Source organism: Crotalus tigris, unplaced genomic scaffold (assembly GCF_016545835.1).
Source record: "Crotalus tigris isolate CLP2741 ecotype Arizona unplaced genomic scaffold, ASM1654583v1 scf7180000017774.6281472, whole genome shotgun sequence".
Classification (NCBI taxonomy): domain Eukaryota; kingdom Metazoa; phylum Chordata; class Lepidosauria; order Squamata; family Viperidae; genus Crotalus; species Crotalus tigris.
Window position 1 is genome coordinate 5,675,823 of NW_024096625.1, and position 16,506 is coordinate 5,692,328.

The window sequence follows — 16,506 nt, forward strand, 5'->3', positions numbered from 1 at the left end:
CCTTTCTGACCCCTGCCATCGCGCTTCGGCTGCTTTTGAGTTGCTGCCGCCGCCGCCGCCGCCATGCCGAAGCTGAGCAAGGAAGCTAAGCAGCGATTGCAGCACCTCTTCAAAGGTGGCCAGTTCGCCATCCGTTGGGGCTTCATCCCTGTGGTACTTTATTTAGGTCAGTGCGGAGGGGGAGAGTCGGGTCTTAAAGCGACGGCCTGCCAAAAATGACGAGGACCTCCATTACCTGCCTTCGCGGAGACTTCTGTGGTCGTTCCTTGCACAACAAGGAATGGGGAGTTGAGATTAAAAGGAACCTTCCTCCCCCAATGGTTGTTGTTGCTCGTTTCGAATTAAATTTGCAAGATCGGTAACCCAGTCGGTTTCCTTCTAGGCAGCATCCGTTAAAAGAGGCTTTTTAAAAAGAGAAGATCAACTTTGGGGTATCAAAGAATAGGAACTAAATGGTAACAGGTTCTGTTTATTCTCTTTTTGAAATAGAATGGAAACAACCAACCAAATGATCAACAGAATTAGTGCCCAGCAAAGAAATAAAAAAAAAAACCAGTTCTGATGCTTACACTTTATAGGATGTCTCCCTGTAAAAAGAAAATAAATCAAAGAATGAAAGGATTTGCAGCACATCTCTGAAGTATTGACTTTTTGTTGCCAGGAATTAATAGTTTGAGGTAATATCCTCCCTTAAATCAGATGTGCCATCCCAAGGCCTTATTACTGCAGAATAGGTACTTTTGGAGTAGACACTTATTTGAAGTTGATGCAGAAAGGGTGATTTCTTTTTTGTACATCTCTCCCAACTCTGGATACTTCTAGATTGACTTGAATTAATGTCCCCATATTTATTTTACTCTGTATGAAATGCCTATTGATCAAAATTGCAATGAAATATGAAACCGGTCATTCATAAGATTTATGTCCATGTGTCCATATATATGCCACATAAAGTCTTTCATCTTGTTTTAAGATCAAAGGCTGTTGAGAAAGATGGCACATGGAGATACTTCTTTTCATATGCAGCTCTGCCCACAATCTTTCAAGAAATTGCTCATTGGTGGAATGGAATACAATTATGATAGACAACTAATGGGTAAACTAAAGTATGTCTTGCAGATATTCTGCAAGAAAAAAAAATGATACAAATAAACTTTTGCATATTTGTAAAACACAGAGTAAATTCAGAGTTTGAACTTGCTTTCTGGAAAAATAATTGAAAGATAGAATGGCCTCTTTTGGATCTCACTTTAGGTCCTAATTTCTATGGTTTGTTGGAATATTTTTTCAAAAGCTGTGACTGGGTTCACATAATATGCTAAGCTATACTGTAATGTAGTTTTGTGAAATCAATAGAACATCCAATAAACTGCAGTATGAACAAATCCAGCCAAACAAAATATCTGAATGAAATACTTGCAAAATATGAGTGAGAGAGGAGTGAAAGATGAAAGATATATGAATGATGATAAGACAATCAAAAGAGTTGATTTTTTTGTGCTATTGCCTTAAATGAAGCATAACTATGCATATAGAACAGGGGTAGGCAACCTTGGCTCTTTTATGACTTGTGGACTTCAACTCCCAGAATTTCTGATCTGGCATGGCTCAGCATTGAAACCTCTCCCTTTCTCCTCAGCATGGCTGGCTCAGGAATTCTGGGAGTTGAAGTCCACGAGTCATAAAAGAGCCAAGGTTGCCTACCCTTGATGTAGAATATACTATAATGGAATTGTACTGTCAGTTTGTGTCCCCATTCGCTGATTCACCTAATGTAACAGATATTGAAAAATCAAAGCTTATTTGTGCAAGATGGTCAGTAAATGGTTACAGAGCACTGCTATTCTAACTTAATATTGCTTCCAGTTCTAGCTATAGTCCATTCTTGTTATGTGTGGTAGTTATGTTCTGTGAAATAAATAATGGAGTGAAAATTGGGACAAATATAGGACTGAGACTATTACTATGAATGCTGAGACAAGAAGGTAGAGCATTTCCTAGTTTGACCTTAGCTGGAAACATTCCCACTGGGTGAATCAGATTTTTTTTTACCAGTCTGAACATGCCTGTAAATGACTGTGGAAGCACTGCAAGTATTGATTTAATGAGGATTGTGGTAAGATTTTCTAATATGACATATCCTATAGTCTTTTTGCTGTAATAAATAAACATTCCATTTTTAATAGGAAAACTGAAATCATCTATATTTAGTACTTTATACGTAAATTAAGCTTATATCTGCTTCTGTGAGAAAAGTGGGAATCAGGAGGGAGAGAAGATTAAAACAAAAAAATACAATGAATGAATTATTGCATAGTTAACTTATTTGTACATTTATACAGTATAATAAATTTATAATTCATATTTAAACAATAGGTATATTCTGAGTAGCAGTTTTACAATATACTTTAAAGGTACTATATTATTGAATCTGGATACAGAATTATATTTAGATGAATTTTTATCTAAAATATTCCTTCCATTTTCCTAAATTTTCATATAACCTTTTTTTGTTAATTGTTCATGAAAAACTATTTTAATTCTGGCTTGAGAAAAAGATAATCTGTATTAGCACATTACTAGAATATTCAAACTTTTCAAATAGGAGATTAAAGCAAATAAATTTAATAAATAAAATATTTTTATTTTGTTGGCAGTACATCTGTTCTTTGTAGTCTCACTAAGTGAATAACTTGCTAGTATTTAAGACAGCTCTTTTCTGCTTCTGCTAAGCAGCAAATAAAATCATATTAGCAAATATAGAATCTGTTGGTGGTTATAGATACAATGCCAAGAAATAGACCAACTAGAATCAGGTCTTTTAATTTCTTCCTTCCCAGATAGATATGTATTGTTAAGCATATAATAGGAGGATTCATACAACACAGTAAGCCATAATATTTGCATTTAATTTTCTCTGAGAGTCACATGAACCAATCTGTTAAAGATTACAAGTTATGTTTTGTGATTTGGATTTTATTTTATTTTTTTCAGTTGACTGATTCCATGTAGCATTTGTAATTCATAGTATTGAACCATCACTTGCTAAATACAATAACTGAATCTAATCTACAGAAGGTGGGAAAAGTACAAGATGTTAATGCATTCAATATATTACATGTAGTATTTATATTATGTAAAGAAGTCCAATAATATTTTCATAAAATTCACAGGATTTTTTTTTTATTGTAAATAGGTTTTAAGAGAGGCGCAGATCCTGGAATGCCTGAGCCAACTTTTTTGAGGTATGTGATCATTTTTAATACTACCTGCAAAGTACTGTAGGCTGCAATATATATTACTCCTGGATTACTATTTTATGAAGTTTTGTTATGTTCTGTTAATGTAAAATTCTATAAAATTTTGTTAACTTTACATTATGTGAAATTCTTGGCACCCTCCCTTACGAATGAACATGCCCCTGAAATCTGTGGGACTCCCATCCTGATGGCATTCTGGAGGACATTAAAGACCTGTCAGGTTAGGGCAATTGAAACCCTTTGCTGGTTATGTAATAAGCCTTTCTCTATTGTTGGCCAGATTAACCATCTTGTTTATAGTATAGTTTTATTTTGTCTTTTTAGCAGCTGTTCATATACTGAAGCCACTCAGAGTCAATCTGGAATCAGTGATATTAAAATTGGATAAATAAAATAAAAATAAATAAACTTAAAACTCTATACTCCTGAGTAGACATAAGACAAATAATCTGTAACTATTAGCTATCTTTACTGATAAAAACTTTACTGTTTAAAAATTACTGATTAAAAAAAATAATATAAAACATGCTCTCATGATTACTAATCCCATGTTATGATTTGTTTTAAAGACTAGATTATAGAATTTCTGAAAAATATTTGATAACACTACTTCTGTACTTACGATAGAAAGCACTGTACATTGTAAAACTACTGATGTGAGCTGTATTTTCACCAGCACATAAGAGAATATTCACCTTTGGAATTATAAAAGTTATTCAAAGCCACTAAAACTTTACATCAATTTTTATTATTATAAAAACAATTTGCAGTTTAGTATGACCTATGGTCTAATTCAGTGATGGCAAATCTTTAGAGACCAAGTGCCCAAAAACCATTCTGCTCCGCCTGCCCGCAGGGCCACCCACCTCCACAGCCCATCGCAGATCACTCAGGTGGCCCAGCAGCACCATGGCTACTACACCCTCAAACTGTGTCCTGCAGCATCATCTGTGCGCAACAGGGCACGAGGGTGGAGTCTTTTCCCCACTGCCCAGCTGCCATGCCCTTGGCTGTGCTGCTCCGCGCAGGCTGCGCCTGGGGGTGACTCTCCGGGGGGGCTACTGGTGAAGAGGGGGCTGCGGGGGGAGGCGGGGCTGGGGCAACAGCGCACGTGCCCACAGAGAGGGCTCTGAGTGCTGCCTCTGGCACGCATGCCATAAGTTCGCTACCACTGGTCTAATTAATATTTAAAGCTACTGTAATTATTATTTTTTATTTCATTTATCTGTTTAAAATAAATCTTCTCATGCTAGTTCTTTCAATTAAATATTTTGTCATGCCTATGATATTTTAAATATGCTGCATATAATCTATTAAATTTGAAATATCTACTTCCATGGAAGATTAATCTTACCTCATTTAAATCATTTAAAATGATTTAACAGACATCTAGTTTTCCTCTAAATTATCAATAATCAAATTGAGTCTTTAATTCAGAAAAAGCTTTGTTTAAATTAATACTACCATGCACATAGTTGTTTTCTTTTTGTATCTTGGAATAATTTTTGTAAATTAAGTCTGTATTTAAATTGTTTACAGAAGCATATTTAAATTATATTTGCATTCTGTTTAAAAAATAATGGTTAACATAAATTTGTTTTTTCTTCTTTTTAATTGGTCCAATTCTTGGAGGCAGTTTTCTTGTTGAGGTTCTTCAGAAGTGGTTCGTAGGATTGGGAGAAAGTGATTTTTTTTTCAGAAACTTATACAATTGGTCACCATTCGTCCAGTCAATTAAACTAATATAGATCAAAAGTAAAAAAAAAAAAAGTTTAAAAGGTGCACTTAAAAATAAGGCATGCTTAAATAAACAGCTGAGAAGAAAAGATGAAAAACTCAACCCTCTGATCGCTCCTACCTGGAATATCTCTCTTCATGGAGATCATCCTAGGGTTGCATTGGGTCGTTCCTAATTGCTCCCAGTCAAATCTGAGGGATAAGCAGCCAACTAGACAGCTTTGGTGGCATAATCAAGTGTTTGTTGGTAGAAGAAAAGAGATTACCTGTCGCTTAGCAGACAATCTTGTGAAAATTTACATAAACATAATAAAGGTTTGATAATGTGTATTCCCACCATTTTGAAACAATGCAGTGGAGGTTACTTCTACCGTGTTTCCCCGAAAATAAGACAGGGTCTTATTTTTATGCCTCCAAAAGAGGCACCAAGTCTTATTTTCAGGGGGTGTCTTTTATACTTACCTCTGACACCGACAGCCCCACCCAGCCGGTCCACTTCTGGCCGAAGAAGCAGCTTCATTCTGCAGCTGCATTCCGGTCTACATTTCGCAGTCAGGCCTTTCTTGAAGGCCACTGCAGCTGAGTACTGAGCTATGGATTGAATCCATACCTTAGTTCTCAGCTGCAATGGCCTTCTGGAAAGGCCTGTGACTGAGAAATGCAGGCTGGCTGCAGAAGAAGTTGCAAAGAAGTGGGCCAGTGAGGAAAGGCCTGGTACAAGGTAAATGGTGCAGGGTGCATGGAGCAGCTCTACACCCCTACCCTGCCCTACCTTGATTTTTAGGTGTGTGCCTCACCCCCAAACTAGGGCTTATTTTGGGGGTAGAGCTTATATTAGGCCCATCCCCCAAAATAAAGCTAGCGCTTATTTTTGGGATAGACCTTACTTTCAGGAAAACACAGTTAGTAGTCATCACATTATGCTACAGTGATTAAGATACCGGACATGGTATTTACATATTGTAGATATTTCAATTTTACTAACCAATTTTGTTCTTTTTTTGCTTCTCCTAGTCTACTTTGGGGTTGAAGGAATTAACCAATGTATTTTGAGAGTATGCCTTTGAAGATGAATACATTCCGAAGACTAGAAGGACAGTTATGCAATACTACTGGCCAGCTGTTTATCTGATAACATGTAAATGACATTTTTGTCAGTGTAATGTATTTGTTATTTCTATTGGAATAAATATTTAGATTTTAAAAATGATATTGAGGCAAACTAGTGTTTTTTCCAGAATATTAGCATGTCTTTTATTTATGCTTCAAGGTGGATGAGTTTATTTATTTAGTCAACTATCACAGTCACTTTGGATTTGATTGAGTCTTGCCTTTATAATAATTAGAATCTGAAGTGTTCATTTTTTTCACCATTAGTTCAGCAAATCTTATTTTTAATGAGGGAAAATAATGCAATATAATATTCTTTATACCTGTGCTACCCAAAATTGGATAAAGGTGTTTTTTCTTTGGATAATGATACACAAACTGATTATCCAATCACAAAAGGACATTTAAATTGACTTAAAGTATTTTATCTATATTGAGCAAAAAGAACTTTCTGATAAGCATTTCTGGGTAATAAAGGGAAAAAATTGGGAAGCGCTGCTTTATAATTGATTTCAGTAATGTTAACAAGTCCATTGAACTCATTCAAGAATCCTAACAGAATCCTTGGCAAAATTATTAACTATCCAAAAGGTCAAGTGAAATTTTTGATTTTCTGGAATATTGGAAGATGTGGAATAAATCTAAATAATTAAATTACAAGAAAAGCTATTTTTTTCTGGTCTTTTCACCTGCCTAGCATTAGTGCAGGCCAGGCCTGAATAACTTAATGGACAGAGGCCCATCCTGATAAATTAAAAATAATGGCACATCTGTAGCAGATTACATTTGGCACATTGATCTCTACATTTAGTGCCTAGTGAGGCTGCGGCAACACCGGAGTTGATAGCAGACAAAAGGCCTGAAGGACTTTCAGCCAGAAACTATTACTTACAAATTATATAAAATTGGATAGAATTAGCTATTATCCAAGGAATAGAAAAAATTGTAGTGAATGTGAAGAGCTTGTAGAAATAGGCTATAAATAACAAAACTTAAGCCAGATAAGTGGATAGTAGTTGGTTGTAAACCTGTATGAGCCAGAAGCATAATGTGGCTGCAAGAAAGAGTAATTTTATGCTGCATCAATAGAAATATAATTGCTGGTTGCAAAAAGTAATTATTCCACTTTATTTTGTATTGGACAGAATAGTATATTATATCAGGTATTGAACTCTACATCCTGTAGAGTAGATTCAGTCCTGGAACATGTTCTGTGCTAATGAAAACGAGTAGGGGATTAGAAAAAAGATTGAAGGATCTAGATATATTTAATCTTGAGAAAAGATGGTAGGATGATGGGATATAATAGTAGTCTTTAAATATTTGAAAGGATGTCACATAGAAAAAGATCAGGACTAGCTTTTTCCATTCTTCTAAAATACGGTATGTGGGATAATGGATTTAAATTGTAGGAAGGTAGATTCTTATAGAATGTTATAAGACAAAAAAGTAAAGTTTTAAAGTGGAAATAATTATCAAGATAGATAATTTATTGCTATCAAGCAAAGTCTACATAGCCATTTGCCTGGGATGTAGTTTGCAATCTTGAATTGAGTACAACTCTCATTCTATGAAATAATTATTTAAATAGTTCCAGGATAATTGAATGAAAACAGATAAGGCAAAAAATGATTTATCTTAGATTGTTGGTGACTACAAAGTTTCCCTTTGAATGTTACTTTTGGAATGACAATGTTGAATAAATATTTAGAATAATTTCAAGGTAGAAATGGCATAGGTCTGCAATACAGTTGCAGTGTGTGGAGACGACATTTGCTTCCATTATAAACTCGCAGGATTTTTTTCTTTTAAAAATATTTTAATATATTAAATTGTTTTATAAAAATATAATTATACATTATTTATTAAAATTAAATTAAGTTTTGAAGTAAAATTATTAAAATATGTAATAAATATATTAAATACCATAAATAAGTTATATCAATGTCATAAATAAGTATATATCTAAAAAATAAATTCTCGCAGGAGAACAACCATGACATCTGTTTCAGATGTGAATATTTGATATGCCTGATTTAAAGCATTCAGGCATTACAGTTAACTTGTTATAGAAGGCGAATAACTCTTGACGTGGTCTCCATAAATAAAGTAAAATCTTGAAGAATAAAGTGCTTGATCACTATCATATTCCAAGCTCTCTGTTCTCTTAACTGTGCAGCAAGAGTTTTCTGAGTGTCAGGAGATGGTATGCTCACAGACTCAGGATTGTTCATCTGTTAAAGGAAGGGAAGAAGAAACAAAAGGTTGCTTTTTTATGTGCAAAAATATTTTGCATATCTAATCTATAAATTACACTTGTTACAGAAAATAAAATTTATTTTGGTATTTGGTAATTGTATTTTATTTACATTTATTTTAACTGAGGTATACTCACTATATTCTTTAGTCAAAAAGTAATCCAATTAATAGCTCAATGTGGTTAGGACGGGCCCCTAACCCACGGTCCGTGGACCGGTACCAGGCCATGGCATGCTAGCAATCGGTCCACACAAACAAGGAAAGCACCATCCACAGGATGCAGGTAGCACACAAAACCATGCTCTCTCTCCGGTCCGCAGAAAAACCTCTCTCCACATAACCGGTCCCTGGTGTCCAAAAGATTGGGGACCTCTGGGTTAGGACACCAAGCTAGAAAGGGGGAGACTGAGTTCAAGTCCTGCCTTAGCCATGAAAGCCAGCTGGATGACTTGGAGCCAGTCACTCTCAGCCAACCCAAGTCACAGGGTTATTGTGGGGAAAATAGGAGCAAGGAGTACTGGTTATGTTCACTGCCTTGAGTTATTTGTAAAAATAATAAGGGTGGGATACAAGTAAACAATAAATTAATCTCTATTGTAACCAATGCAGCAATTATGCCCATTGTCATTGTGATTAGGCCAGTGCTCCTGTGGCAGCCATTTTGAGAGTGATAAAAATCTACAGTCCAAATTTACCCATTAGAAATTTAGTTAATTATTATAGCAGCCATACAAAAGAGAGATTAACAATGGATTTAAGAAATAATTCATTAAAAATAACCCATAGTTTGTAGTCTGATAACATGCATGTTGATCAAAGTGATATTTTTTCCAGAACTTAAGATTTGTATATTAGACAATAACATTTCAATTTCAGACATTGAGAATGAATTGAAGAAATGTGATCCTGCTCATATCTGCCAGGCATTTATATTTTTCAGTATCAGTATCCTACCAGATCACCAGTTGGGGTGAGACATAGATGTACCATTTATGATTGCTCCAGTTCTTGCTGGACAATTTCACAAGGTAATGCTGAGGAACACCTGTAGTACTGCCATTGTTATTTTGCTATATAATAGTGATAGCTATATTTTTATTTATTTATTAAAGTAATTTATTGAAGTTGGCATCAGAATGTTGAGGACTTAACTTCAATAAATCACTTTAATAAATAAATCAATAAAAATACAGCTATTACTATTATATAGCACAGTGGCATCCAACCTTTTGGGCACCAGAGACTGGTTCCATGGAGAGAGCTTTTTTTGGCAGACCAAAGGGGCTGTGGTTTCGCATGCTACCTGCATCCTGTGGAGGAAGCTCCACTTGTTTGTGTGGCCTGATTTCTGACATACTGCCGACCGGTGCCAGTCCACAGACCTGGGGTTGGGGACCCCGATATAGCAGAACAAATGTGCAAGGTCAAATGTAAATACTGCTTACCATCAACTTCAAGGTTTCTGCCAGGTGCTGAGCACCTGTTGATATAGATACACTTCTTTGTGTAGTTTCTTCTATATATTCCAAGAATGTTCTGAATGCATAGAGGCCACCTGAAAGTTTTCTTAGACAATTTTCCTAAATGAATGAAAACAAAAAGTATTGTTATTTCCAATAGATCATTAAATATTTTATAGTACATATTATATCTAAATGTAATTAACTACATATTGAATGAACAAAATAATGATATCTTAAAAATCCATCTCCAAGCTGAGGAGAAAGAGAAATGAGGTCTTGAAGAAACAGATCCATAGGTGTCCTCCAAGCTATGAGTAGATAAGGTTGCTTTGGATCGCCAGGATTTAAAGTCCACTGTCTTCCTCCAACATGGATGTGAAACATTTGGTATATCAACTTTCATGTATAAATTGTTTTGATTACTTTCATGTTCCTGTTATTCTTCTGGTTGCAAGATGAAACAGTTATGAGAGGTTTGCTCTGCTTATGTATAAAATGTTTCAAGATATTACAAAAAAGCATTAACCTTTCCAATGTATATTAATATTCAACTTGCCTTTTGGAATCCAGGCTGGTAGCATCCATCTTCTTTAATTATCTTTGGAAGGTTGAGATTATTTTGTGCCATGATTTCCAATGTACCTTTACAGGCATTTTGCTCCTTGCACAGCTGGTAAAACATAAAGATATAATTGATTGCAGGTGATCCACTATAGTTTTATATGGCTTTCTGACTCAATCAGTCTATATTAATTTCTTCAAATCAAACTGTTTTGGAACTATAATTACTAGAATCCCAAGCCATGGTAATTAGCAAATGTAAGAATGGTAAATCTTGCATATCTGGAAGTCTGATGGTGCATCTAGTAAAATAACATGTAAATGTAACATTTGACAATTTTAACAGCAGGCAGAAATCTGGAATGTTCTACCTACCTTAAGTTCAAACAGTAAGGTTTGAACTTTGAAATAGTTTGCCATTTGTATTGCTAATGGTTGTTTGTGCTAGGTTTTATACTAACTTAAACCTCACAAAACCTATTTAAGCATTTTAACTAATATGCTTAGTTTTCTTCTGTGCTATGCAAGTATGTTCTGCAATGAAAAATAACTTTATAGACTGCTGTTGCAAATAAATAGCCAGCACTGATTGTAGAAGGAGATGAACAACCCAATCACCCCATCACCTGTTTTGAGTTTAAAATAGGTTGCTCTATATCAGGGGTCTTCAAATTGGCCCCTTTTATGACTTGTGGAGTTCCACTCCCAGAATTCCTCAATCAGGCATGCTGGCTGAGGAATTCTGAGAGTTGAAGTCTACAAATCATAAAAGGGCCAAGTTTGAAGACCCCTGCTCTATATCCTTATTGAAAATTCTTCTACTGCAATTTTGCCCATATTATGAATGTTAAGAGCTTAAAAAACTAATGGTATGGTCAGAAGAACATCAAGCTGCTTCTTGTAGATCTGGAACAGCTGTTTTGTGCTTAATTTGCCATTCAGTAAGAATGTCATATCTATAGCAGTGTATATGGGATTCACAAATATGTGGAAATAATTTCAACTTATTGGAACTATTGTAGTATACAGTCAACTGTCCAAAGTATATTTTCTCTGAGCCACTGAAAACCTGACTGAAAAAGACTACAGTGCACTATAAAGAATTTGCCTAACCCACAAGCAAATACTACACAAATAAAGAATGGGCATCTGATACATTGAGCAATTTAAAAATGAAAGTGAAAACATACATGCCTGAGAAGTGAATACAGAAGGTAACTTCCTCTTGAGTTCCTCTACTATAAAATTCCCAGAATTATCTTTGCTTAGTTGAATGTTAAAACTAAACTTATTTGTTTTTATTTTTAATTGGGGAAAAAAGGATACAATCCTTATACGGACAAACTGGACAATCTTTTATAATGCACTGCTGTATACTTAATCCAGCAATTAAAAGAGTATAGCTTTTGCTTCCAAAAAGGACTGTGTTTGCTTTGTGCAGCAAAAATAGCAAAGAATTTTAAGTCACTAGAAAAACTAACCAAACTTGTTTGTATCAAAATCCACTGGCTCAGATCCCTACATCTGAGGAAGTGATCCATGGAATCTTATTTCATAATAAACCAATTTCTGTTTAAATAGCCACACGATTAGCAGATGTTTTAACCAATCGTTGCTATTAGATGATAATATTTGTATATTCTCCAAAAAGCATATTAAAGCAATGCTTTGATGGGACCATGAAACAATATGCAAACTTTCGAGTTCATATAACAGATGGGGTTGGGAGTTCCTGTAAAGAATGCTCGAGCAAGTTGTTGGATCCCCCTCAAGACTTTGCCTTTCTTTTTCTTGCTTGCAATAAATACTGTCCTAGGTAATTCACCAGCTTCTCTGGCAAAGATCGGACTCTAATTGGCGAGCCAGATAAGTACAAACCCCATCCCGCGGATCAGGTAAGCTTCATGCCGCAAGACTCAAAGTCATCTAAGCACGGGAATCAAAACGACTCCCGGCCCTTCCAAGAAACGGTGCAATCAGACACCCGCTCCCGAAAACGGAGCATCCTCCTTGTTAAAAGTCAGGAGAGCTCAGATCAGAAGAAGGGCCACGCTCCTCTTTCGGCTCCCGACAAACAGCAACTTTCAGACTTCCTTATTGTGCACCCGAACTCACCTCTTGATTCCACCTCGCCGCAGTGCCTTGTAACCAAAGAGCCAACTCTGTCCGAGCGTTCAGCTGGACCCGCCCGGCTGCCGGAGTTCTGGAGGAGGGATCCTCGCCAAATTCCTCTTCTCCGGAGGAATCTCCGATAGGGAAAGCGTGGGCTCCAAAGAGCAGCAGCAGGAGGGCAGCAGCAGCCCAGGAACAGCCTGATGAAAGAGATAGAAAAGAGGAAATGGAGTGAACAGGTCCTCCTCGGCCAAGTAGAGGCTCCCTTGCCCAATTTGTTTTAAACTTACATCCCGATAGTGCAAGCATAATCTTCTTGAGACTTTAAATCTTTTATTTCTTTTTCTTTTTGAAATAGGCAAGAAGCTTTGTAGTCTGGGTGGCTGAAGGGCTGAATGAGTGGTGCCACATTTCGAATCTACTGTATTTATTGAATGGCTCCGGGAAAATCCATGGTTGGTTCACAGAACAGGTTTTTTTTTTTTTTTTAATACTACATCGCAGAGGAAGGAAATAGAACAGCAAAAGTTCGTACCCAGATCAGAATTCTTAGTGGGCTTAATTTATGAAATATTTTTTTGAAACTTATGGACATCTACTTTTTTTTATTTTGGGAGAAAGAACAAGCTGTTGGGAGATTCTGGCAAAATACTTATTTAAAAATCAAGTTTATTTGAAGAAGCTTTGATCTACAGCCATGCACATTTATACAGGAGTGGGCCTCATGGGAAGTGTAGGGAGTTACCTTTAAAGAGACTTAGAACACTTCGTTGTTTAAAGTAGTTGATGATTTTATATGGGACAGAGAATAATGATAAAGAGGTTCCTTCCAAATAAAATAAAGTTAAAAACCAAAGAAGGTATTTCTACAATGAATACAATTTGTTTAGTTTCATAAACCCAGACAATTGTGATTTATAAGTGAATAAAAAAATCAACTTCATGAGTGAACAGGATCTTTCTTGCTAAGCCAAAGTAAAGGAGGAGTGTTGGCTTTAAGATTGGTGTTAATGGGGCAAGGAAAAGATTTAGCCCTGTGATTCAATGAAATCACAAGAGTGCTTTTAATTTCTCTGTTCAATGAATGGCTGGCATTAATTACTCTAGATTAAAAAGTGTTTGGCAACTAAAAATGTTAAATGAACAAAATTCTCTAAATGCTGGGCACCCTATCCTGTCTGAGTCTGCACATCACACTAAACGATACTATAAAGTAATTTATTTGGTTTAGGTTAGCATCTTATATGAACTCAGACCATTTGTGGATTGTGAATTATAGTATGTGAATTTGCATTATGTGTTAATGAGACTTGCTTAGTGAACTATAGTCAATTATCAATCAGACCAATCTACACTTGTAACAATTAATAGAGTTCATGGATAATATTGCTATTTTGTTCTTGATATTCATTTCACTTATTTATTATTGTGGGTTTTTTTCTTTTATGTTGTATGCCACCCAGAATCTTTTGGGATTAGGCTGGGTTATACTACGATAAAATGAAAAAAAATAAAATTCCTCATCTATTACTTTAAAATCATGACACTTATTATTATCATTCCAATCTTTGATTGGTTTTTGTATTTAAAATGTGACTCCAGCTGGAATGGTCTTAAGTTGACTTAGCAAATGCTGACTTGATTAGGATCATTTTGCCTATCTCTGTTCCATTCCAAAATACAAATCTTTGATGACCATAGTGGAACATATTAACATACTTTCGCATGTTCTCAAGCATGAGCTATGCTTTGCTTCCACTTTTGGAAAGAATCCTCATGTAAATTACCCAGTGATTCAAAACTGCCAGCAGACAGAATCAGATCTGGTTAGTTTTTGGAGGGGGTACTGCAAAAAAAAAAAAAAAAAAATCCAGTTAGACTAAGAAGATCCCTGAAGAATATAATGATAAACCAGAATAAAAGTCCCTTGAGTTCAGCTTCAATCTTGGTCACTACCGAGAAACCTATATCGTTTTCTTGGCAATAATATTTCAGTGGTTTGTCACTATATTCTTCTGGGATCTTTCTAATCCAACTGGATTTCTCTTTTTGGCAGTCCCCATCCAAAAACTAACCAGATCTGATTCTGCTTAACTTTGAAACCTTACATTAGTTAGGTGCCCTCTCAGAATAATAGTCTTTAAATCTTAATTGCTTATGAAATCTCTTAGATCAGTGGTTCTCAATCTTTTAAATGCCGCGACCCCCAACTGGTCATAAGTCGAGGACTACTCAACCGGTCGTAAGTCGAGGACTACTCAACTGGTGCAGCACCGTTTGCAGAATGGGACTTTTGGTGGGCTCAGCAGGGCAGAGACAGCCTGGGCAATTCCTATTGGCTTTTGAAAGCCAATAGAATTAGACTCTATTCAAGAGAATCTATTCTATTGGCTTTCAAAAGCCAATAGAATAAAAGAGAGTAGCACAACTAAGGAAAAGGGGGAAAAAATGGTGGACTGCGTTGTTTGGTGACTCCCGTGAAATGGTCGTTCGACCCCAAATGGGGTCCCAACCCACAGGTTGAGAACCACTGTCTTAGATCATATTCTTATATGCTTAGTGCAATACTCTCCAAGTGTTAAGATAATCGAACAGAAACCTTCACAAAGAGCTTCCTGTTAAGGTCAGATGCAAGTGGATGCCAAAAGCTTCCAGTCATAAATATTGTACCTATCTTGGATTTCTATCTGTGTAAGAGGTCAGATTGTCCTGTTGGATTGGAAACCATGAGCCACGGAAGGAGGAGGGATCAAGTCGGGAGTTAGCTTTGATTCACTGTCCAGATGCAAGACATCTAGGACTGACTCCCACTTAAGTTCCATAAAACTTTTGCTGTTCTCAAAGAAGGGCAAGCAGTCTGGGGAGTTTCTTATATTATAGGTAGAAAACAATAAAATAGTCAACTTCAATCTTTCATGGGTGGATCTGGTTACTTATGCCTGACTGTTTTTGTGTCTTTGAATCACTGTTGACTCCCTGCAGATTTTTGGGTAGGATTTCAGAAATAGTTTTGCCATTGCTTCCTTCCTAAGACTGAGAGACAGTGACTGGCAGAAGGTCACAAGTTGGTGTGGACTAGAATTCTTTCTAGCCTGGTGCCTTAACCAAATTGGCTCTTCAGGTTGCCCTACTTTGTTCAAATATAAAAAGCCACCCTCTCTCTAAAAAAGACTTGCTAAAAAACCTATTCATTGGGGAGTTAAGAGACATTTCAGCTTAGAGTTGGTTAAAAGGAGGAAACACCTGAGATCAAACCTGTAGGTCTATATTTGCCATTTCCCAAGGGAAGGCAGACAGTCTGACATGATTCTTGTAATATAGGTGATCTACAATAAAATATATACTTGGACCTATTCACAAGTGATTCTGATTATTATTTGGTTTATGGTGATGATACATTAGCCAGGAGACTACAATGCTATTACAAACTAGTTGTTTGGCTGCCAACAACTGCCAGTCCGTCATGTTCATGCTTGCATGCTAGCCAGAGTATACCACAGGGGGGCAGACTAGCTTTACACACATAGAACCTGAGGGCATCCTGTGGTTCATCCAGGTTTTTTCCACCACCAATGTCATGTCGCCTTTGGGCAGGTTCAACATTGGTTGAATTTATACTGGTACTCAAAGCACCGTTTTTTCCCACTGAAATGGTACCTATTTATCTACCTGCATGTAATATGCTTTCAAACTGCTAGGATGGTAGAAGCTGAGGTAAGTGATGGGAATTCACTCTGTTATATGCAGTGCTAGGACTTGAACCACTGGAGCAAAGATTATCACCAGTGTCTTCAAGCCACTGAGCACCATGGTTCATGGTATTGATTGCTTTTGCCTGATAATGGCTTTGTTCATAAAACATGCAAAGCCATCAGTTCTGGAAAGGATTAATGAGTATTTACATACTGTCATCTTAGCATTATAGAAAGTGTATAGAGTTAATTTACTTGAGAATTATCATATATAGAAGATACATTGCTGCAGCCTATATAAAACTGGGTTCA

The 16,506-nt window shown here is 36.2% G+C and overlaps 2 protein-coding genes across 3 annotated transcripts; one reads left to right on the top strand and one right to left on the bottom strand.

Annotated features, from left to right (window-relative positions):
- Position 1: 1 nt before the first annotated feature.
- On the top strand, positions 2–6,207 carry TOMM7 (translocase of outer mitochondrial membrane 7). The gene is made up of 3 exons (XM_039342129.1): positions 2–166; positions 3,197–3,245; positions 6,012–6,207. The coding sequence occupies exons 1-3, from the start codon at positions 64–66 to the stop codon at positions 6,025–6,027; spliced, it is 168 nt and encodes a 55-aa protein (XP_039198063.1). The 5' UTR covers positions 2–63; the 3' UTR covers positions 6,028–6,207.
- On the bottom strand, positions 6,010–13,672 carry IL6 (interleukin 6). Of its 2 annotated transcripts, XM_039342128.1 has the most exons (5): positions 12,793–13,669; positions 12,506–12,702; positions 10,386–10,499; positions 9,812–9,946; positions 6,010–8,341 (listed from the first exon to the last, which is right to left on the bottom strand). In XM_039342128.1, the coding sequence occupies exons 1-5, from the start codon at positions 12,809–12,811 to the stop codon at positions 8,174–8,176; spliced, it is 633 nt and encodes a 210-aa protein (XP_039198062.1). In that variant the 5' UTR covers positions 12,812–13,669; the 3' UTR covers positions 6,010–8,173. The 2 variants fall into 2 exon arrangements, with proteins under 2 accessions (XP_039198062.1, XP_039198061.1); XM_039342127.1 differs by having other exon boundaries at positions 12,506–13,672.
- Between the last annotated feature and the right edge of the window lie 2,834 nt (positions 13,673–16,506).